This window comes from Cyanistes caeruleus, chromosome 5 (assembly GCF_971803275.1).
Source record: "Cyanistes caeruleus chromosome 5, bCyaCae1.hap1.1, whole genome shotgun sequence".
In the NCBI taxonomy this organism is placed as follows: Eukaryota; Metazoa; Chordata; class Aves; order Passeriformes; family Paridae; genus Cyanistes; species Cyanistes caeruleus.
Genome location: NC_141705.1, coordinates 31,941,637 through 31,965,910, shown reverse-complemented (window position 1 = coordinate 31,965,910; position 24,274 = coordinate 31,941,637). Strand labels below are relative to the sequence as shown.

Sequence of the window (24,274 nt, the reverse complement as noted above, 5' to 3'; positions counted from 1 at the left end):
GGAAAATTCTCTACAGTGCTCCCCTGAGCTTTCTGCCCAGGACATTTAAAGATTACTGCTAATGCAACTTTGAAAGATTATGCCTTAGTATAATACATCAAATCAAGAAAATTAGTCTGATTTTCTTCCTAAATTTTCTTTTAATGTTGTCCTCCTTTCCCTTTAACTGTTTTGCCTGAGGCCAAAATCTATCACTTTGATAACACAACAGTGGCACTTAAAAATTGCTTTGAACGAAAAAGAAGGTGTGTCCCAACTTCCAGTAAAGAGGGTCTGTATAAAAACTATGAATGGAAGCTGCTTTTTTGCTTTTTTTCTGGACTCCCATTGGTTTAGCTAGTGCTAGTTGTGGGCTCCCTATATCATGTCCTGCTGCATGGGATACATTTTGGGGCTTTTAATTTCCTTACAGATCTTTCTTCTCCTGGCAGACATCTGGTAATTGCTTGTGCTTGAACATCAGCATTGTACAAGACATTTTTGCAGCTCAAGCGCTCTTTTATGTATTCAGTATTTATGAATAAATAAGAAATCTCTCTCTCTTAACCAAACAGATCTCCAAAACCTATTTTAGAGTTTTTTTAACAGTGAGGTTAAAGACTAGAGCAGATTGACAGGAAAGGTTTGCTCAAATTTAACACTAATGTAAATTCACTGAGTTCAGAAGCAATACAGCAGAGGTGAATTAAATCTTTTGATTCCACACATATCTGAAAAACCACAGGCTTCTTCAGACATTCCCTGCCTTAAAAAATAAAGTTGTATTTTTCATGGAAATAAATATTCAGTGCAAAAATCAGTAGTATCAATACCACAGAAAGTATGTACTGACACTTCAGTGTTTTAACTCAATGTTTAGAAAATTATCAAGATGAACATGCAAGTTTAAAGAAAAATATTAAGTAGGCTGAAACTGTTAACAAGTGAAAATAGAAGTTTCCAATGTCATCAGAGACATAATTTAATGTCCTCTGGTGTTAATGGAACTACTCCAATAGTTTCACATGAACTGTTCTGGAGTCAAGAGGTCCAATAGCTGTGAAATAAAATTAGTTTTGGTCTGAGAGAGAAAACCCAAGACCAAGAGTGACAGTAGCCGTAGCCCCTTTGCTCCCGCTCATTGCCCTGCACCGTGCAGTCAGTGCCTGCAGTACCAGCTGCTGAGCCTCAGCACTCCTCTGCAGACAGCTGAGAGGCACCCAGGCAACACCACCAAATGGAGAAAGTCTAAAATAATATAATACCACAAACACTTACATTGCCATGAAGAGGGTGATTTCCAAGACCTCCTCTGCAACAGAATGGGAATGGTTTGAGATGCAAGCAGTAGCAAGGCCAGCTCACACGGAAAGAGGAGGAAAGACCATAAATAAAGACCACAAACTACACCTAAAGGCTCAAGTGCTGACAACAGTAGCAGCATGACTTTGTCAGCATATGTAGTCTATACATATGGTACAATGAAAAGCTATCATTTGTGTTTATCATACAAAAAGGAAAATATTTGTAGGCCATGGTTAGGTGAGGATCCAAGTAACAGAACTTGCAATGCGAGGACTTATAAAACTGTGGATGAAAATCATTGTTTGATAAAAATAGCATACTTCTAAGTTAGAATTAAACAATCCTGTTCCAGGTGTCATCAGGCACAGTTATGTCCATCCAGCTTCTCATATACATCCTTGACCAACTTCTCCTGTCCCCCATTTCTGTCATGATGGTCAAGAGGACAGCTCAGACTTTTTACCTTGGCAGTAATCTAAAATTAAAATTAAAACAGCCCCTTAGTGTTCATCAGTCTATAAGTTCATCAACAATTTCTTGACAATTTCCTTCCCATCCTGCAGAACAAACTCATCTATGATTTTAAATAAAGATACTTAAAAAAAAGGGCCCTGCACTGTCCTGATTTCACTTCCAGTTTCATTAGTGCTTTTAGCTTTCAAGCCAGTGTGAAGTGTTATGAGAGAAATTTGCTGATGCATGCCACAGAAATATCTCAAAAAGGTAGCACATATCAACATGACTTCACCTTCTGATTTTATGTAAATATTTTTAGTTTAACAATATTAAGAACAGGATTAAAGCCACAAGTGGTGCTTGTTTTTTATATGACAAATGCACTGAAATGCATCTCTTGCAGTGCTGTGTGTGCTGCTTGCCAGTGCTCCTCACTGCACATTTGATTTTGAGTACCATCATCGCAGGCCACTTGTCACTATTTCAAACCAACTTCTTTCAGACAGATACAGCATTACATACTCCAAAAACAGCCCACATAGGTGCTGAATTAATAACCCATTTCTATGAGATTATCTTTGGACAATCTTCATCCCAAATTGTCAAGCAGATACATGTTTCCTATAGGTTTTTAATCACAGGTCCAACACAAATGGGGGAGGCTGTGGTTTCCACTTCTACAAAAATGCTAGCAAGAGGAAATACCAATATGCAGAAGACTGGCCATGTATATTCTGGCCACACATAAGTGGATAGATAGTGGAGGAAGGGATTCCAAATCACAAAAGAGAGAACAAAAAAGGAATAGAAGATGACAGAAAAATTCTGGGAAAATACTCTTTATGAGAAATTTGGTGATCTCTCCTCCAAGTCTGCCTCTTATCTTAACTGCCACCGAGTATCCTATGTGTATGCCAGTGGTGCTAAACATTATTTACTCCATCAATATAAAATAGTTGTCAAAATTCTCCTGGATGTCTCATTAATAAAATGCTGCATTTCCTTCCTGCTGGTCTGCGATGTTTTGGTAGTTTCCTTAGATTGGGGCTTTGTGCTAAGAAAACCTGAGCAGCAGTTAGCATGGGCAAGTTCACCATTTGCATATAAACAGCTTTATGCAGGCCTGAGCAGCAGACACTGGAGAAAAACTTTCCATGTTTAAGCACCAGTTACTCCCCAGCTTTAATTTTCATCTTTCATCATCCTCCTCCCTTGTTATTCAGTTAGCTGAGCAGAGCAGTGGGGTAGGCTGCTGGCAGCTTCCCTGGGCCTCCCTTGTGCAACCCAGCCCAGCCCCATAAGTCAGATCTGCTGTGACAGGACTCCATCCCCACATCAGCTTTTTCACATGGCATTGCCTGTTATCAAGCTAGACAGAATAACTTGTGACAATTCAGGTACAGGGACTAAAGTAAATTATTATCACTTGTTAATATGTATAGGGTTCTCTCTTCCCAAGAGGTGCATGTTGACAACCAGGATCAGGGCAGAGGGAAGACCATCTTAGGACAGCCTGAAGAAAGATGGGGTCTTTAGATCACCATCTCCAAAGGGAGGAGGCCAGTTATAACACTGGAGAAAGCTACTAAGATGTTGCTCTCTGGGATGAATTATTTTTCTTCTTCCACTGTGTGGTTTTAGGTGACAGCACATATTCTGGCTGATGATCAGTCTGTAGTGGGGTTCCACAGGGCTCCATTTTAGGGCCAGTTCTCTTCACTATCTTCATAAACAACTTGAATACAAGAGAGAAAGGTAGTCTAAATTTGCTGATAATACTAAACTGGGGAGCTGTTGACTCCCTCAAAGGTAGAGAGGCCCTGCAAAGAGACCTTGACCAATTAGAGAGCTGGGAAATCACCAAGTGCATGAAGTTCAACATGGAAAAGTTCTGGATTCTGTACCTGGGAGAGGGAAACCCTGAACATATAGACTGGGGAATGAGAATGCTGGAAAGCAGTGCTGTGGGAAGGGACCTGTGTGTCCTGGTCGATGGCAAGTTGAACATGAGTCAGCAGTGCCCTGACAGCCGGGAGGGCCATCCATGTGTCAGGGTACATCAGGCCCATCATCACCAGCTGGGCAAGGGAGAAGATTGTCTTGCCCTGCTCTGCACTGGGGTGGCCTCACTGAATGCTGTGTGCAGTTCTGGACACCACAATGTATAAAGTTGTCGTTCTGTTGGTTATGGTGAAAAGAACGACACAGACTCTCTTGTGTAGTCAAACTGGAGAATTTTCTCCCCAGTTTATTACCTCGAGTCTTTTTTATAGACCAATACGTGAAAAGTACAGAAAAGAAAGCTCTTGTTGGTCAGTGAACTAACACATCACCATCATTGGTCAGTGGGGTACACCACCCCTCGACCTTCTCTTGCAAGAAAACAAGGAACAGACAAACAGCACCTGCAAGGCTGTCTTCTATCTCTGAGGATTGTTTTAATTCCTCCTTATGAATTCCCAGGCCACTTTCTCAGGCAATACTGAGAAAGCTATGTGGCCTGCAATTTCCACAGGCACCATGCTCTCTGCTTCACAGTTAGCATACATATAAAGCTATTAGAAAGCATCCAAGGGAGGGCAAGGAAGATGGTGAAGGGCCTTGAGGGGAAGCCCTATGAGGAGCAGCTGAGGTCACTTGGTCTGTTCAGCCTGGAGGAGACTGAGGGGAGGCCTCATTGTGGTCTTCAACATCCTCATGAGGGGAAGAGGAGGTGCAGGCACTGCTGTCTTCTCTGTGGTGACCAGTGACAGGATCCAAGTGAATGGCCTGAAACTGTGTCAAGGGAGGTTTAGGTTGGATATGAGGAAAACAGTCTTTACCCAAAAGGTAGTTGGGCACTGGCACAGGCTTCCCAGGGACGTGGTCACAGCACCACTTGACAGAGCTCAAGTCCTGTTTGTACCAGCACTCTCAGTGCCTCTCAAGAGGCACCTGGTGTGACTCTTGCAGTGTCCTGTGCAATATCAGGAGCTAGACTTGATGATCCTTGTGGGTCCCTTCCAATTCAGGATATTCTGTGCTTCTATGCTGTAGTATGTTATTCATGTAAATTTGACTTGTATGCCAGACATCTGCAAGTGCCTCCACCGAAACAAAGTGTAGGATGTTCTCAAGCAGCAGCAGAGTCTATTGCTTCATTGGGCTGCAATGCTGTTTATTAGGTTTTCAAATATTTGGGACCATCCTCCTATGGACTTTCTGGTTGTTTTCAGAGCACGCTTACTGTGGGCTGACTGATGCACCTGGAGCAACAAACCATACGAGATGATCAGGATTTTCACATCTCAAATGCTGCACTAATGGTACTTAAGAGATTTCTCTGTATCTAATATCAAAAGGCATAGCTGTGGGCTGATTTTAGGGGAAATCAAGTATTTCCAGATTCCTGGCTTTTGCTGGAAAAGTATGACTCTGATAAGAGTGGGAAAACCTCCTAGCAAGTTTCTTCTGCACAGATGTTTGCAGCAGCAGAGGAAAGAGGTTTTCAGGAGACCAAGGGGGAAAAAACCAGCCTGACTCAGGTTTAGCCAGTTTTTAGAGAACCTGAAGCTACCCTAAAAAGTTTCTGGTTTACCTCACTAATAGGAAAAATCTGCTCTGTTAGCAAAGCACCTGGCGAGATCCCTGTTCACCTTTCTGAATGGCCCAGCTTCCAGCTTAGGGGACATGAGACCTTCCTACCTCTGCAGCTGTCAGCCATAAACTGGGATATCTTCAAAGGTATCTAGGACATATTGAAAACCACAGGAATTGAGATGATGCTGTGTTGGAAAGTACTGTATTGCAGCAGACAAACATCATCTTCCCATGGAGATGAAGATAGAGCATTGTTTCTCATAGCCAATAATTCTGCTGACATTTTAGGGAAATTACTGGGAAAACTGGCATCTCCAGGATCAAGCTATTTTTAGGACCATTCAAGATCATTTCAAGACAAGCGATTGCTGAATTTAGAACAATCATCAAGAAACAGAGTAGCTGTCAACATGGTTTATGCAGAGGTGATTCAGGATCTGAAACACATTCACCTCTAGATCATCATTTTTTCCACACTTTTTTTTTAACCTTCCTCTGCCCTCAGCTGATGGATGAATCACTATCCTCTGACAATCCAATGTTAATTAAAGATCATTTGCTTTCTATTTGTTCCAGAACCTTTCCTTATAAGTAATATAAATCTGGGCTTTGTAAATTATTCTCATGCCTTTGTAAGTTTTCATTTTATAGAGCTGCCTTGAAGACATTTTTCTACAACCGACAGTTTTTACTGTATAGGAGGCAGTCTGATCAGCAGACAAAGTGAACATTTTATTACCCAAACATATCTCCAAAAATATCAGTAGATTACACAAGAGACTTTCTGCTGATGCTGCTTTCCTCCTACATGATATGGCAGATGCCAAGAACTTTTGTAACCTTTGCCCTATATAAGTCTGAAGGCTAAGTGATGAAATGAGAAGACATGGTACCTACAGATGAGGGTAAGCAGTGTTCATGGGCCTAGAAGCAAGAGCACAAAAGACATGGCAGAACAAAAAGGCTGCACTGTATATACGTGTAAAGACTCAAATCCTGGAGCAGTCTGTGTGACTCTGGAGAGAACTTAGGCGCATTCATTTCACTAAGTTGTGTTGCTGAAAACAAGTCAGAGCTGCGAACCGCTCAATCACTCTTGCAGGATAAAAGTAAAGGTGTCTCTCTTGCCTGGTGTGTTTCATACACAGGCCAATGAGATCAGCACACTTGTCGCTCTGAGGATCTCATAACTGCAGCTGTTCTACCTGCAGAGCAATCCGCCTGTCCCTAACCCGCGGCCCTTGATGCTCATCAGTGAACAACACAGCTGGGTGCTGCACTCAATTGAGACAGGGGGTTTTACATGACTGTACTGCGTTTAGAGCCAAAATAGCCTTAAGCTGCTTTAATTTAGATCCTAGCCAGACTGATATTAAATAAATAAATAAATAAATAAATAAACTCGAATAAACCCTCAAGGCTGCCCTCTAATGCCAGCAGCAGAATTCTGCTCAAAGAGCCCTTCCATCAGGTAACATTTGATGAGAACTTAATTGGGGAGCTTAATTGAGCACTTTGCATCAATGCTAGAGCAAAAAAACCACACATCCTACTTCTTAACTAGCAGAGATTTGATCATTTTAGTACAGAGGGGGGAAAAATAATAAAAAGGGAGAAAGGTGTCTAGTGCTACTCACAAATTCAGCTAAATCATGACTTGGAGCAAATATTCTGTTTCTCAATAAATTATATTCTATAAAGCTTCCCACAGTCATTGTTTTGTTATGCTAAGTGTTTTTTTTTGGAAGAAGGGTGACTTGATTATTATTGAAAGGCTATATTTAAATTGCAGCAATGTTTTTTTTAGGCAAAAATTCTATCAATAAGCTTAGTCAAACCAAGATATATCAGTTTCTTAAGAACTGGGAAATATTAACTTAGGTGATAATATAAATGCCTAAGAGCATGCTTGGATTGCATTAACTGTAATCTTTGAAGCCGTATCATCTGGTGTCCATACTAGGAATATTTCACCATCTGATGTAAATTCTGAGATCTGATGAATCAGGCACCGTTTCCTAATACTGAATTTCCTGCATCTGATCACACATAAAGTTTATTTGCAGCAATTTGATTAGAAAATAAAAGGCGAGTTAGAAACCTCAGGCGCTGGTGACGATCACTAGAGGGCAGTAGCCAACCCCTAATGTTCCCAGAGTTTTCCACAAAGCTTTGTAGGCATGCACACGGGAAGAAGGAGCTGAGCAGCCCGCCGGGCGACGATGCTCACGTGTAGGAAGAAAAGCCTGCCTGTTTGCCACGAGTGTCAGCACTGTTCACTGGAATTAAGCTATTTTTTAACGTTCGTGGTGACAAGTAATACAGGCAATGTTGTTTCTTTATCTTATGGTGCCGGTCTTCAGCACCACAGGTGAGCTGTGGAAGAATAATTTGGATGTTTCCACCTTGCAAATGCCGGGACCAAGCTGTGGGACTTACTCTCCGCTCCCTCCTATCTTGTCAGCCACATGTGCCATGGGGCACAGTCACATTCCAATCTGCATTTTATATGAATCTTCACATACACATATAACAGTGCAGAAGTTAGTGCTTTTTATTTCACTGCCATTTGTATCTTCTTTTCATGTACATACATATATTGGGTGAAGCAATGCCAGATCAGTAGAATGGAGTGATTCCAATGCTTGTCACTGAGAAACTCTTCCCAGCTCTCCTTTCTAGCACTGACACTTTCATATTGTATTTTCCTATCCCATAACCAAATTTATTAGAAAAAGAAGTAACTAATGTTCAAAGCACCACAACAGGCTGGGTGCTCAGACACACTCCTATCTGTGCCATCAAGAGGGTGGGATATGAATGTGAAGGAAGAATGGGATCTCAGACCATGCACAAAGTGGTTATATACGTTCATGACATGTGAAATAGCTTTCCATCAAAATGGACATGGCATTGAAGGCAGAGCGGACATGGGTATTTCTTCTCTGCATGCTATAGTTAGTTTTAAAAATGAGCCAGATGAAATTAAAAACGGGTGGCATAATATCTAGCACTTTCTAGTGTTCCTAAAGCCATTATGTTTTCATTTAGAAAATCTAATTGTATTTGTTGGTTTACACTTCTGCTTCAGGATTAAGGATTTCATAAAAATTACTTTTCTATTCTAATGGTTATGCAGAATGCTTGAGAACCTGAGTCATAAAAGTTGAGAAAGGAAAAACCACTGAAATAGCCAACCTTCTGTTGGCTTGTTATTATTGCTGACAATTTTAAGTTCCTGACTTTTCACTTAAGAGTTGGGGGGCTTGGCTCATGACTTATGAATGCAGGGATTTCAATATGCTCTTAATTTTACCCAGAAAGGGAGAGTTGTTGCAGAAATATTTGGTCACCATCTGCTATCCCTGTGTCAGATATACACAGTTTTGGCAGAAGAACATCCTTACAAGGTATGGTTAAGGCTCCATTATTCTGTTTCTGACATTAGATAGACGAGCACTAAGGAAGAGTCAAAGAACAGGGCAAGCAGGGGATGATGCTTACCCAGAATATTTTGACAGCTTTTAAAGAAAGTGTTTGTATTTAATAGTCATGTTTCGTTTGTCTAGCAGAAGAGATCTCACTTTGTTATCTCCAAAGGTGTACTTATGCAAGAAGTGATCATTTTAAAGCCAGCACATGCAAGCAAATTTCATAGTTATTTCTGAGGAATTTGTGGAATCTTCACATGTTATCATAACGTTTTGATCTATGAGTTCAGAAACCAGTGAGGGCCATTGGCAGTGTGCAAGACAAAGAACTCAACTTGAAGAAGAACAACAACCTAAACTTTCCAGAAGAAGAACACGTTTCAGTGCTCAGTCAGAAGGGTAAGACTTTCACAGAAAGGGAGACTTTCACAAAACAGAAAGATAGCAATGGAAAGCCTTTAACTCTTTAAACAAACCTTTCCCCAGCAGCAGACAGAATAGCGCTTCCCAGCTGCTTGCTCCTCCCTTCCTGGTTGAATCCATCTCTCCTCTCTTTGACAAGCAAACCACTAGATACTAGATAACAAAGCAGGCAAGCAAACCACCAGACAACTCAAGCTAGTATGGGATACAGAGAAACAAGTGATCACTCAGCCTTCAGCAACAGAGACCACTCAGTACCCAAGGACAGAGGGCCAGCAGGCGCGCCGGCCACCCCACCTGCACAGCAATAATTCAGCTGCAGAAGGTAACTGGTTGGGGCTGCAGTCATTTCCCAGAAGACAGATAGACTCTGCAGGAACTCTGAGGCATCAGTCCCTCTCTCTTTTTTATTTCAAAGTATAAACTGTCTTCACAAAGTCTCTGAGATTTTAGGCTTATGCTTCTTGCCACATGCTAACACTGGATTAACCTCACAAAAGCCAGCCACCAGTATAACATGCAGGACTATTGATATCACCTCAATATCACCTTCTACAGGTGATATTAAACCTAAAATCTTGGCACATCCAAGGCACTGCAGCATCCTAACTCCGAGTTAGCATCAAGGGCACATTTCAGAAATAATTCTCTGGAAGCCAGTGTAGCAGGGACTAGTGTTTGGTCCACTCAGTCTCAGAAATCAGAGCAAAGCTGGACTGAACCAAAGAATATAGCTTTGCTGAAAAGAAGTTCTATAAGTCCCCAGTCCACTCAATAAGCTCAGTACTGAAGGCTCATAAAAGTAAGATGTTTGGACAATGGCATTACTAAATTAATAGGTTTTGCAGAGTCCATAAATCTCTCTCAGGGGTTCCCTTTTCCACTTCAGCTAGAAAGAAAGTCATGGCTAGGAGTTACAAAGGACTCTAGAGGGGAATTAAGCTCTGAAGTCCTACTGAATTAGCATTGTTTACAAAGCAGTCATAAGTATAATGGATGTTAATGAGTCTTTAATAGACCGAGTTGCAATGCAACACGTGGTGAAGTACAATTAACAGAAAGACTGTGCTTCCCTCCCATTTATTCTACTTGACACAGGTGTAGAAACCCTGAATTTAAATGAATTGTCCTGTTGAGAAAGAGTAAAAGAGCTCAATCTGTTTGTGCACATTGCCTCTGTTCCCATGACTGAGAACCATTAAAAACAGTCCGGCTCCAACTTCTTTACACCCTTCCTTCAGGTATTTGAACACAGTGGTAAGCTTTTCCCGAGCCTTTTCTTCCTTATGCTGAGCAGTGTCAGCTCCTTCAGCCTCTTCTCCAATCCACCATGAGGTGCTCTAATATCCTAATCATCCTCGTGGCCCTTTGCTGGTGTCCCTTCAGTGTGGCCGTCTCTGTCTTGTACTAAAGAGCCCAGAACTGGACCCAGAACTCCAGATGTGGACTCCCCCAGTGCTGAGTAGAGGGGAGGGTCACCTGCCACCACTCACTGGCAATAATCCTCTTAATGCACCCCAGGATACCATTGGCCTTCTTGGCCACAAGGGCACACTGCTGGCTCATGTTCAACTTGATGTCCACAAGGACCCCCAGGCCTCTCTCCACAGAGCAGATTTCCAGTCAGTCAGCCCCCCAGTATGTACTGGTGCAGCAGGTTGTTTCTTCCCAGGTGCAGGACTTTGTGTTTTCCTTTGCTGAATTTCATGTCATTCCTGACAGCCCATTTCATTAGCCTCTTGAGACCCTTCTGGATGGCAGAATGATTCTCTGGTATATCAGCTGCTCCTCACACATTTGTGTTATCTTGAACTTGTTGAGGGTATGTTCCAGCTCATTAATGAGGACATTAAACATGACTAGACCAAATACTGAACCCCAGTGTACACCAGCAGTTACTAGACACTAGATTTTGTGCCACAGACCATCCCTCCCTGAAATGGGCAATTCAGCCAGTTTCAAGCTCTGCTCATCCAGTCTGTACATCATCAGCTTCTCTACAAGGATGTTACAGGAGACAGTACCAGAAGCCAAGTAGATGGTATCACAAAATCATAGAATAGCTTGCATTAGAAGGGATCTTAAAGATCATCTCATCAACCCTCCTGCTGTGTGCACCTCCCACTAGACCAGGTTGCTCAGAGCTTCATCCAACCAGACCTTGAACACTTCCAGGGATGAGGCATCCACAAATTCTCTGGGCAGCCTGTTCCAGTGCCACTGTCACAGTAAAGAATTTCTTTCAAATAACTAATTTGTTTTAAAGCCACTACCCCTCGTACTGTCACTACGTGCCCTTGTAAAAAGTCCCTCTCCGGTTTCCTGATAGGTTCTTCTCAGGTACTGAAAAGCTGTGATGGTCACCCTGAAGCCTTCTTCTCTTCAGAGTATCCACTGCTCTTTCCTTATCCACCAAGCCAGTCACTTCATCATAGAAGATTATTGGATGGATTAAACATAACTTCTCCTCTGTGAAGCCACACTGAGAAAAAGTTTTTACTTTTGTTTGGTTTTAGTTTTAGTTTTAGTAAGACTGGAGAGGAGGGGCTAGACATTTTTCAGCATTAGACATGTCATTGCAGAAAAAGCCCTTGTACCTTCTGAACCTTTCAGCCTTTATTCATGTCAGACAGTCACTAATCTAGCTATTTAGAACACCTGTCACAAGCAACCTGATGTACACTTCCCCAATGATTCATGATTACCTAAATCCCACTGAATTCAATTTTAGCACTCTGTTGTCATTTTGACAGGCTGTCATTTAAAGAGCAACATATTCTGTCTCAATAGTGACGTGGCTGAGAAGATAGCTGTCATTGGGAAAGCTGCAAAAATCTATCCACCATCTTTGGGGACTCACCTTGTACAAACACACAGTGGACAGTCCTAAGTTTTGCCACGTATACACATGTATTTGATGGACAAAAGCTGTATCAGGTCTTCTGCCAATGTAAATCAGCCCCTATAAATGGCTATAACATATACAACTGTACCTGATTTTAATCAGTGAAATATTTTACCCTATTTAATTCTACATGCTTTAACTATACTACATATAAATCTAAAACTATAAGCTTAAAATCTTATATCTGGGAAAAAAGTCAAAAGGAGATACTACAAATTACAGGAACATATGAGAATGACTTTCAAGCAATCCATACTCATAAAGTTCATACAAAGAGCAATCTAAAAGTAATCCATATCGGAGTGTGCAATCCTGAAAAGCTTTTAATCAGGAAGAACAGAGTATGTTATATTGAAATTACACCACAAAACATACAGTGAGCTGTGCCTCCTCAGACAGGGAATTTGACAAGCACATAGCAGCACTCAGGAGCACTGCTGACCTGGAAGTCCTTTCTTCCACCACAGAGATACTTGATAACTTCCTATGATAAATAAAAAAGTCTTAGAGTTTTTAGGATCAAAGTTTAGCTTATGGGCATTACTGTATCTCACAGAATGAGAAGAATATCATCTTCTGAAGCACAAACAGCACCTCCTTGAGCACTCTAGGATTTGAGGAGAGCACTCTGAATCTACCCAACAATACAAGAGACTCATGGTTACAAGCATGCGAAGGACCATATTGGCAGAGTCCCAAGACCTATCATCACTCCCCCGCTGCTGAGGCCACTACTTGTGGCAGGTGAGCAAACAGAGGAGCACGGTCCTTCCACTAGGAAGGAAGACCCAAAAGTGGACTATAGCTGGAATAAACAGTAGCATTGAGGTAAGGAATACCTCTGCAGCTGGGGAGCAAGATGTGCACTGTCACCCTGAAAACTCAGTTTTCTGAGCTTGCTGACATAGTTTTCTGAAGACATTCCCAGGACAGTAACTATAAACATAGATATGTATACATTCTTTCTGATACACGTCTTGTGATGGACATCTCTCATGTGTGGTTGGGAAGGTGTTATCCTGACTATCCAATCCCTGGCCATAGTCAGAAACCTATAAATTCTGAGAGAAGAAATAAAGTTCTCTCTTCCTTTCACCACAACTTAAGCTGTGTTCGTGTGACCTATTTCGTGTCCAGCGGCAACAGTGCACCAAGCAGCCTGATACACAGAGGCAGAGTGCATCGGGAGCTTTGAAAAACCGGAAACTTGCTAACCTAGCCTAACTTCACTGAGAATGCAAGAGTAAACTAATTCACAGCAAAAGCTGGCACCACGTGATGAGCTGCTGTATCTACAGCTGAGGATTGAGCTCCTAAATGAAATGCTTTCTCTTGAGTGAAGAGTTCACTGCTTCTTTGCAGATGCAGGATCGCCAAGTAGTAAAACTATCACTGCTACAAGTAGGACCTTTCGCACCTTGTGAGTTCTCCCATTCCCTAACAGCCACGATATCATCCAGAAGTGTGAATGCCTCTCCACATTACACAGCAGGACCTCCAGCATGAGACTGAACCACGCTGGCCGGGCCAACCCCAGCCCTAGCCACTGGAACACTTTACTTTGCATTTGATTCACAGTTGCATGGACAACTCTCTTTCCATAGGAGACTGGTTAGTTGGTTAGTTAGGCTGGTTTCTTGCTTGTACACAGTGACAGTTCCTTTCAAGCCTAATATCCACAGCTTCAATTACTTGGTGAAGTAGTTGTGTGTAACCCGAACGTTATATAGGAGTCAAAAAAGAAAAGAGGGGGTGAAGAAACAGAGAGAAGACGATCTGTTTTCACAAAAAAGCAAACCTAGATGCCAATTCAAAGCAGCTTGGCATATCCCAGAGGATCTCCACCTCCCTGTCAGAGCCCATGTCTGGCAGACGTCGGCAGCGCCAGTGCCCACGGGCCAGGGCCCACACGCCCCTGAGACGCGGCACCCGTGCGCACCCCGGCAGCGCACCGGGGGGCCGGGCCAGGCCGCTCCCTCGGGGCACGGCCCCGACAGGCCGGGACCACCGAGCCGGCCGCGGGGAGAGGGCGAGGGGCGGCAGGGCGGTGCTGTTTGCCCTTGCCCTGCAGCCCTCGCACTGCAGCCGCCGGGGCGAGGGCGGGCTCAGCCCGCTGCGCGCGTAGCGGACAGGGCTCTGCGCCCCGGCCGCCAGCCAGCCCCTTGCCTGGGGAGAGGGCTGCGAGCCGCGGGGCTCCCGGGCCAGAGGCGAAAACCGGTGCTGGGTGATGGGGACGCGGGTGGCCGCCGTGGGTTGCCAAAGAGCCAAAGAGCTGAGCATGCGTGTCCCGCAAGGAGAGCCAACATTCGCTCGAAGGGAATTAAAAACTAAAAAAATACTCAAACTCGCCTACTTCTGACTTCCCTTACATGGGTGACAGTCCGACCGCGGCAGTGTCGGGTGATCTCCCTCTGGCTTCAGCCCCGCCGAAGCCCGCCGAGGACGAGGAGGCGGTACACGAGGGGATGCCATGGCCACCCCGCGCCCCCCGCCGCTGAGCCGGGCAGCCCGGCCCGCGGGGGAACCAACGAGGGAACAGCCAGCGAGCAAATAAACAACTTTCCTCGTGTAAGAAGTTGCCTCGCAGGTGCCTGCAGCTGGCGGTTAACACAGACAGTAAGAGGATCAACTCCATCTCCGCCAGTGGAGCAAAAAGAGGAGGAAAAAAAATAAAAGCCCCCTCATTTGCTATTCAGAATTTAGTTAATTTGGATGATAACGGTTAGTGTTTAATCCCATTGTACGAGAATGAATATACCGAAACCTACAAGGCTCCTGGAAGAATAATACGGCCGGCGGCACGGCACGCAGGGGTGCCCAGGCGGGCAGGCGGCCTTGCCCACTCCGTCCCGCCGAGCGGGGCAGACGCGCCCCGGGGCACCGCCGCCTCCTCCCGCGGAGAGGTTCGGTGCTCCCGGCCGGCCCGGAGAGCTGGGGACCAGCCCGGGCCGGTGGCTGGTGTCAGGCTGGCACCGCGCCTGTCCTCCGGCCGCTCCTGGGGAAACGAACGGGCGAGAGCGGCGGTGCCACTCGCAGTGCTCGCCCTGGGACATGCGGTGGGGATGGTTTCCCCATTTTAAACAGCAAAGGGAAAAAGGTGGAAAAACGCGGAATACGGGAGAGGACGTAGGAGTTTCCGAGAGAAGAACTGCCCGAGCTCACATGGCGGGGATATCGCCGTTTCCGCAGCCCTGCCCGGGGCTCGGTAGCGTCGCCCGGGAGAGCAGAGCCAAGCACCGGGCGGCCCCGCCGCCGGCCCGGTAGCTCTTGGGTTTTCCCTCCCACTCGGGGGTGGCGGCGCCCCGCAGCAGCGCCGGGGCCGGGGGCGGTGGCGGGGCCGGGGGGGAAGAAGAAGGGAGGGCGGCTCCTCGGGCTGTGCCGGGTTCGGAGGCGCACCGCTGGCCGTGGAGAGGCCCGGGGGGGCCCGCGCCCGCCGCCGCGCTGTCGGGGGGGGCGGCGGGCGGCGGGGGCGGGCGGCCCCCCCGGCGCGGCGGGGCGGCCCCGGCGGGGGCGGTGCGGGGCGGTGCGGGGCGGTGCGGGGCGGGCCGGGGGCTCGGTGCGCTCGCCAGGCGAGGAGCGCGGCTGCCCGGGCGGAGGGCCGCGGAGAGGAAAGCTAACAATGCTGTGAAAATATGTTTGCAGAAAATAGACAATTGTTGGATTAAACGTATTCAAGTATGAAATAATGCCTTTTTGTGTAAAAAACCTCAGCAATGTGAGCGTACAAAAGTTCCCCTGTGGCAGTTACTTGCTCCCTTTGTGAGCTTTGCGCTCCGGCGTCTCCACTTGGCGCGTTTAACTCGGAGCCCCCCTTTAAACGCGATTGTTTCTTTCTTTTTAATGACATTTACCGGATCAAAACATGCTGTTAATTCGATCAGAAAGCTTTACCCTCCTTAACAATGCCACAATAATTTCTCCTGAAGTTTGTTAAATTGACCAAAATTAGGCAAATGAATAGGGGGTCTGTCGGCGATCCCGCTCGCAGGTGACACCGAATAATGCACTCTCGGACCAGCTGCGATCCCCTCTTTATTTGCCCCTCTTTTCTTTGACCCGCATTATTAAAATTTAGGCCCAATGAAACTATTCATACTTTTCAATGGGACATTTTCCTATAGGATAATAGGCTACAAATTGAGCCTCTCCAAAGGAGAGGGGGAGAGCAGGGGGGGTAAAACAACAACGCACAGACGCGCACACCACACAAAAAAGGAGCGTCGTGTGCCAAAGGCTGGCGAGAGCCTCCCTGGGACGACGGAAAAAAAAAAAAGGGGGGGTGATGGAGGGGGATATCGTGTGCCAGCCCCCCGGTCCCACACCTGCCGGGGTGTCCCCGGCGCATAAAGCGGTGTAAACAAAAAAATCCTCGCTGCCATCTCTTATAAAGATGGACGTGTCACCAAGTCGTGTGAGAAAAGCCTGAGAACAAACGGGGCCACTCCGTCTCCAAGGGTTCTCCCTTGAACTGGGCGGAACAGCCTATTAAGGGCTTACTTAATTACTTTAATGACTCTGGACAGGCTTTAAAATGCAGTCAGCGCCGGGGCTAAGGGGAGGGGTAGGGGGTGCCGGGGATTTGAAGGCTGGCGGTGGGGACGGGGCCGGGGATGCGGCGAGCGGGGCGCAGAGCGCGATACCGCGTCCTGCGCCCCGCTCGCCGCATCCCGGCCCCGTCCCCGCCGCTATTGTGGGACAGTCACGTGTGTCCCCGAGGTCCACGTGGGGCGACACAGCTGGGCCGCCCCCGGCTGCGTGGACGGGGGCGAGGAGGGGGAGAAAGGAAGAAGAGAGAAGAAAAAAAGCCCCTCATCCCCTCGCCCCCTTCCACCCTGATCTTTAATGCATACATTCCCTCGGCGCCGCTCGCCCCTAATCCTATGGGATCAGCGGGCCCATGGAGGCCCCCCGGGGTCCCCCCCAAGAAGTGATGGCTTTATAAGGGGGCCGGAGGGAGAGGGGATGCATATCTCACCATGGCCTCCAAGCTCAAGGAGCGGAGGGTGAGTGGTCGCCCGCCTTGCGCGCACGGGTCTGAGGGGCCGCCAAGCCGACCTGGCCCCGGACCCTTCGCCGCCTTTCCCTTCGAAAAGCCCCCCCACAAAAAACGACCACACCTCCCTCACAAAAACAAGCCTGCCTTGCCAGGGCCGCCCGCGCAGTCGGGGAGCCACCAGGGCCGCGCGGAGACGACCGGCCACCGGAGCATCATCCCTCCCGAGGCCGAGTCGCGCCCGGCACCGCTGCTCGGAGCGGGGCTGGGGACTGGACTCCCTGGAGGGGTCGAGACCGGGGCCGGGGGCGGCTGTCACGGCGAGACTGGATCCATCTGCTTTCTCCTCCCTCACTAACGCGCCCCATATGTTTTGCAGAGGACGCCGGTTTCCCACAAAGTCATTGAGAAGCGGAGGAGGGACCGCATCAACCGCTGCCTCACCGAGCTGGGGAAGACGGTGCCCATGGCTCTGGCCAAGCAGGTAGGCGGGGGGGAGCAGCCCCTGCGCCCTTTTCTCCCCGGTGCGCCGCGATATCCCCCCCGATACGGAGGGGTTAGGGGCGGTCCTGTGGAACGGAGAGCGCTCTCAGGGAAGAGGCGATGCCCATCTGCCCTGCCCGTTGCAGAGCTCGGGGAAGCTGGAGAAAGCGGAGATCCTGGAGATGACGGTGCAATACCTGCGGGCCCTGCACTCGGCGGACTTTCCCCGCGGCCGGGAGAAGGGTAGGTGGGCGGGAGCGACCTCCCGCGACCCCCGCCGGGTCACTCGCGGCGTTGGGGTGGCTTTCCCCGCTCCTCTCCCGGCCAGACCCTGAGGAGCTCGATTCCCTTCCCTATCCCTTCCAGCAGAGTTGCTCTCCGAGTTCGCCAATTACTTCCACTATGGCTACCACGAGTGCATGAAGAACCTGGTCCACTACCTGACAACGGTGGAGAGGATGGAGACCAAAGACACCAAGTACGCCCGTATCCTGGCCTTTCTCCAGTCCAAAGCACGCTTCGTTACTGAGCCTCTCTTCACCTCCCTGGGCTCCCTCCCGGAGCCGGACTTTTCCTACCAGCTGCATCCTGGGCCCGAGTGCCCCGGGCATGTCCACAGTCCCGCCGAAGGCGTGCTCCAGCCGCCCTCGGGGGGGCCGTTCCCCTGGCACGGCGCCGCCCGCAGCCCCTCCCTGCCCTACCACTTACCCAGCGCCACCGTTCCCCTCGCCAGCCCCGGCCAGCAGCGCAGCACCTTCCTCTCATCCGTGCAGGGGCTGGACCGCCACTACCTCAACCTTCTCGGCCATTCCCACCCCAACGCCTTCGGGCTGCCCCCGGGCCAGCACCCCTCCATGCTATAGAGACTCGTCCCGCCTGAAAGAACACCTATTTATGACGGCGGACACTGCGGGTTACACCCGGGCGCAGGGGGAGGCTGCCGGGGGCAGGGAGATGCGCGGCGGTCCCGGAGGGCAAGGAGCCCGCGGGGGCCCAGATCTGTCCCCGCCTGCCCTCTCCAAGGGCCTGAAGCTGCCCCCACCCTCTCGTCTTCCCACCTCCGGGTGCAGTGCCTGTACAAGTGATGCCTTGGAATAAACGTTTATACCCGCCGCTCCCTTTTGTTTCCGTGAGGGAGCTTCCTCGGGTGGCCGTGGGAGTCTCCCCACGCATCCACCCAGGGCAACAAAGCCACGAGCGAGACGTGGCCAGCGAGGGCCAGGGAGCTTGCTGCACGCACCGGCCGTGGCTGCCGCTTCGGGCCGGGTGGCGGTGCCGCCCGGCTTCTGCTCCCAGGTCGTCACCGGGGACTGGGAGGGAGTCCCGGGTGTGGTGGATGCCCCACTCCCCCGCAAACCCCGTGGAGGGGTGCTCCAGGGGCGTGTGTCCGAACGGCGTTGGCATCTCCCGTGTGCTTTGCTAGCGAATTTCTCTGCGGTGCGGCTTGTTCGGAGGAGGATGAATAATGGCGAAGGCGCAGAACGGGGCGGGGAGGGCAGGCGGCCGCTGCGGAGGTGCGGAGCGCCGAGAGTAAAACCAATGGAAGCTCCGGGAGCGAGTCCTTTCAGCCCCTTTTCGGCGTGGCTCCCTCCCGACGGAACAACTCCAGCCCCGCCTGAACCAAGCGTCCCATCCCGGGTGTCTCCATAGCCTCTGGAGGCAGGGTAGCCCGGGCATGCCCGGCGGGGCCGGAGCCGTCGAGGGGTAAATTAACTTATTCCAGTTGGGTGGGGAGGCTTTGAGGAGGTTTGACCTGGGCTGTTTGCCCAGGTCGCGGAATGGGCTGACCCCCAATTTGTAAACCAACCCGACCCTTTATTCAGAGACAGACAAAAAGATCTTTATTACAATGAGTAAAAAGTGGAATGTGTATCTTCCATTTAACCTGCAAATACAGGAAAAGCTCCTATCCCAGATTAGTGGGGAAAGGTCATATGGTGGGATGATGATGAGTCAGCTAGGGAAGGGAGAAAAATACCCTCATTTCCTCGGACACCTTTAGGACGGTAAATCCGGAGGGAATCTCTTTTTGGTCAGTGTACACAGAACAGTATGGATTCAGTCAAACACAGTCAGCAGCAGGAATGGCTGGTGCCTATTATGAAAACACGTCCAACACTAATTTTTATCAGCACTGGATACAGAACATGGACAAAATGCTACGTAACATTTATTCCATGTGCTTAAAAAGCTCTTGTGATCCCATTTTGTTGATGAAGCATTAAAAATATAGCATTTCATGAAAATATAAATATATTCAGCATTTTGGTCCCTGTTAACCAAATTAAAAAAAAACTTTCCTTTGCTAAGTAGATTTTCTCTCTGGGATTAGCAGAGGGCCACCATGGTCAAAACTGGGGTCATTTGCATATAATTTTGCAAACTCGCACTGGTCCATGACAGTCTTTGTCTCTCCAATGTTGCTATCCTGGATTTTTTTTTTTTTTTTTCTTTTCATTTTCATTTAGCTGTGGAGGATAAACCCCTCTTTGGTGTAACAATGACTTTAGGATAAAAGTCTCCCTTCCCTCCTCTCTTTCAGGGCTCTGAGCTCAACCCCCGCTTTTGGCCCTGAAATTATTTTGGAATTCACTAAAATCAGCTGTATCAGGCATGGGAGCTGAGCTGCCTTCCTAGGTCAGATCCACACTGTGCACCATGCTCTGTGCACACAGGTGGGTCTGTATAGGCAGTGGGGTATGGTGTATAGGCAGCTCCCCCAGGACAGGCATCTCCCGTCTTTTGACAGAAGTTCAGCTCATTTGTCTTAATTTAATTTTGTATTTCTGTGCCTATAGGACAAAGACTTTTGGCCTTTTTCCCCCTTGGAATCAATTTAGCTCTGCCATGAGCATCATCTCCCAACTTTGAGGGGAGCAGTAGGCACTGGATGACACCTGTGCTGGGCCTGTTAAGGGCTGTACCTGGTCCCAGGTGAGATGTTTGTCTGGGCTGGCAATGCTCATCATCTGGCATAGGAGTGCCATTTATTGGTGTCTGACAGCAGCTAGCACAGGGAATGAATAGAGAGAGGGGTTGTTCCTGAACTACTTTAATTCCCAAAGCCCCCAAAATACTAGATTCTGTGTTATGCACCTGCTTGGCTAAAAATCTTAATGGTGAATGATTGGCTCCATCATGTGCTATTCCTTTCCTTCAGCTAGCATCTTTCTCCTTCTTAGACTTTCACATCTCTTTTAGCACAGTTTGCCTTGCCTTCCTTTCCCATGCCTTTCATGCTCTCTTTTCCACCTCTTCTCCCTGCTGTCTGAATTCCTCTTTTCCTCACACATTCCATGTCCTACATGTACTGCAATTCTTCTCACCCCAGAAAACAGTTGTACAGCATGGTCACACCTCAGTAATTTCTTTATGTTGACAGCAAACAATCACGTTGGGATCAAAGGACAGCAAAATGTAAGTTTACAGTTCTGCATCTGATACTGACTCTTGCTATTTACTCAGACAGTAGAAGACTTTATGTTGATCTTTGTAATATTGCATTATTGAAAACATCTCCAACTCCCTAATTTATCCCAAGGATTAATTTGCATTATTATTTAAATAAAGCATCACCAATTAGATTAAAGAGGCATAAGTAGCCTGTGCATAAACTCTCCATCTTAAAACTTTCTGTTTTCAATAGGTAACAGGCAAAGCCTGGAGGAAATTCTACTGTCTCACTTTTATTATTCAAATAAGTAAAAAATGTTTATGGATTTCAAGTATAAATAACACAGATCAGAACTCCTCTTTCTTACCATGGTTTTGCACCAGTCTGAATGCATTATTCAAAGTTCTAGGGGCTTTGCTGGTAGTGCGACACTGGAGTTTCAGTCTTGGAAACAGAGCCGAGGCTACTGAACAAAGTCCCCAAATTCAGGACAACACAGTCATTCTTGGGGCATCTCATCAATCAGGTCAGTAGCTAACTAGAAAAGAGTACTTTTATTGTACTTTGGGTCCATGACTCTGCTTGCAGCACTGGTCCACAAAGAGCTGCATCAGCACACCTATAGGGACTGAACCATGATTTTGAAAGAAGAAACTGAGGGGAAGAGGAGGAACTATACCACCAAAGGCTCCTAATTACAGACCTGTTCCAGAAGAGATGCACACAATAATTTGCTTCCTAATGGTATGGATATGATCCCTTTCCCATGGCAAAGATCCTGCCAGTTTATAAGTCTTGTGGTCCCACTGCTCCGTAGAATGCTGCTGCCATTCCTCAGGCTCAAAGGTACCCCAGGGTAGTCTGCATGATTTGACCAGGATCATTCCAGAAGTGCTTAGGAGAGCAGAGGGTCCTCAGTGCCAGGGTACAATTATCACCCCAATCAGATCAGCTTCTTGCCTTTCTATCACATTCTTGAAGAGAATTAAATAGTGCCTAGGAGTCCAGGGGGATTTTTTTTCCATTTTAAATTAAATCAATTACAAGGAGGAGGATACCTTCTGTTTTCGTGTGGAACAGTCTGCGCACTAGACACATGCTACTGAAGCAGCTGCAAGCTTGTCCAGCAACCCTTTTGCAAAGGCAGACTTTTGGAAATAAACCCTCCAGCCAACAGTTTCACATATGCTGAGATGTAGCATCTAATCTCACAGATTTGCCTCCTGTATTGGGTGAGTCTCACATCATCATGTCAATTTCTAGCACCTTCCTGCATAGTGCATAAAGGCTGTTTTAGGACAAGAACACTGAATTCTCTTGAAGAGAAAAGTGATTATAGAAAGAAGTACAAGAAAGTCATTTTAATATGTATATAAGGTTAAAGCTCAGATACCTACCTACGTAACATACTGCATATAGAGTGACATATTAAAACAAACAAAATTCATTTTAAAATATCTGAAAAAGCAACATTGAAGGCTATTGGATGAAACATCACATGAGAAGAAAGAGGAGTAGTTTGTAAGAGTCAAACTTGGAATATTGAATTAGGAAATTTATTAAATAAAAAAATGATTAAACTTAGGAAAGAGATTGTTTAACATTCTTCAAGCTACGGTAACTGAAGCGTGCATTATGCTTCATCAGAAGTAATACAATTAATTAGGCTGAAAAAACTTTTGCTAACAGGAAATCTAAACTTTAGTGTGTATGCTCTGAATAGTTAAATGCAATTTCATTTTTAATAACTGTAGGACTACAACACCTCCAAATGCAGTCCTACTCTACATAATGATTGTGTAATCAAAAAAATGAGTCCCTTCAAACAAGTAAGTCCTTCAAGGCAACAGGGAATTCATTATAGGGTCTGTGACTCAGTTCTTATGCTTTTGGTGAACATGATGAAGTTATTTTTACCCCTGCTAAGGGCTTAACCCAGAGCATGTAGAAGGATTTATACTAGCTCACTCCGCAGTACTTTGTTTAGAGAAACTTGTTCTCCTACTAGCTTTGTGGAAACCAGGCAGTGCCTGAGCTCTGAGCTCATCTCTGTCTCTTGTGAATTCCAGCACCAAAATTATGCTTTCAGTCCCATAAAGGGTGCAGGTATTTAGAGTAGGGCACAGTCCAACTGGAGCCCTAAAGACCAGGATCATGGCACAAAGCGCCTTCATTGTGATTCAACAGCCTGTACCTCAATCTCTCCCCTTAGTTCCTAGGCTGAGGCTTAGACATTCTTCTAGGAAGCTGAAGTCTCAAGGATGAAAGCTAAAAATTGTGTCCCTCTTTGGGGGCACCTTCCATAACCACTCTGCCCCTAGAAAGCCATTTCTGTGTTCTTTGAAGGAACCACCAATGTGCTGGTTCAACCTCCCAAAGAAGAGATCAGATGGTAGTTTGCCAGGGGAGGGTTTGATCTCAAAGTATCAGCTTGAAGGAAATGTTCAGTTTAGAACATGTCACTAGCAGGAAGCTGTGACATGGTTTGAGTGTCAACTCACTGCAAGGGAGGAGTGGAGACTGTGGCTTTTGCACTTCCCTCCATTCTCCTCCTCTGGAGGAGACTACGTGGAGACACACGTGGCTGTGTGTATACCATTGTGTACTATACCCGTAGGAAGTTTATACACACCCTCTTCCAAAGTACATCTGGATTCAGTTTAATTCTTCTCAGTAATTCCTAGTCTGGTTTGGCTGCTATTTGTTTAAATGTGGCTATATTCAATCCTCATAGCTTCCCATGCATGCTGCATTAGTGCTGTTCCAGGAGAAGAATTCGCAGAGACTAGCCTTTAAAGGTCAGTCTTTTATGATTAAGATATAGGATTGGTATTTTTTTACTTTTTTCCCCAAACTAAAATGTCCTTTAATGTATCCTATGGCAACCTCAACGTTTGATACATCTGACAGGTTTTTGATACACCTGTGCAATCTTACTCACTCCAAGAGGTGACACCTCTACAGCCACAAGTAAATATTAGGATATAGAGTTTTCTCCTAAAGGTGGTAGTATGGAAATAATTTACCTTTACTATCAAATTGCTGCTGTGTTTTCAGGACTGATGTCTGTAGAAGGAACAATAACAACAAAACCTATTGAACAAACCTCACGTGGCTTCAAACTGAGAAAAGTGTAACAGGGATGGCTGGCATTCACTGAGAACAGATTCTTTGAACCAAACTTCAAAAACCTCAGGAAAACCTGAGACAGTACATATCCCATTCAACACAATTATATATTGGAATGTTCTAAGATAATCAATACAACCTTAGTCTTTCATATTCCATTACAGAATGCCTTTTTACCACAGGACGTATTAGTAATT

General features: G+C 46.7%; 2 protein-coding genes across 10 annotated transcripts in view; one reads left to right on the top strand and one right to left on the bottom strand.

Annotated features, from left to right (window-relative positions):
- Positions 1 to 24,274, bottom strand: part of ACSL1 (acyl-CoA synthetase long chain family member 1) — a 150,750-nt gene that overhangs the window by 73,469 nt on the left and 53,007 nt on the right. The window contains exon 1 of one of the 8 annotated variants that reach the window (XM_086889077.1): positions 17,995 to 18,169. The exons of the other annotated variants lie outside the window; for them this stretch is intronic. The gene's annotated coding sequence lies outside the window, so the exon portion shown is untranslated. Of the gene's footprint in view, positions 1 to 17,994; positions 18,170 to 24,274 lie in introns of those variants that run through there. 8 annotated transcript variants of the gene reach the window in all.
- HELT (helt bHLH transcription factor) lies at positions 16,975 to 18,502 on the top strand. Of its 2 annotated transcripts, none has more exons than XM_086889083.1 (4): positions 16,975 to 17,081; positions 17,451 to 17,555; positions 17,701 to 17,797; positions 17,924 to 18,502. In XM_086889083.1, exons 1-4 carry the CDS (start codon positions 17,055 to 17,057, stop codon positions 18,415 to 18,417), a joined length of 723 nt encoding a protein of 240 aa, XP_086745209.1. In that variant the 5' UTR covers positions 16,975 to 17,054; the 3' UTR covers positions 18,418 to 18,502. The 2 variants fall into 2 exon arrangements, with proteins under 2 accessions (XP_086745209.1, XP_086745208.1); XM_086889082.1 differs by having other exon boundaries at positions 17,921 to 18,502.

Excerpts from the sequence above, each read along its gene's own strand:
- HELT (XM_086889082.1), top strand. The coding sequence starts at position 17,055 with ATGGCCTCCAAGCTCAAGGAGCGGAGG. Across the intron at positions 17,082-17,450 it reads CCAAGCTCAAGGAGCGGAGG|AGGACGCCGGTTTCCCACAA; the intron begins GTGAGTGGTCGC and ends TATGTTTTGCAG. Across the intron at positions 17,556-17,700 it reads CCATGGCTCTGGCCAAGCAG|AGCTCGGGGAAGCTGGAGAA; the intron begins GTAGGCGGGGGG and ends TGCCCGTTGCAG.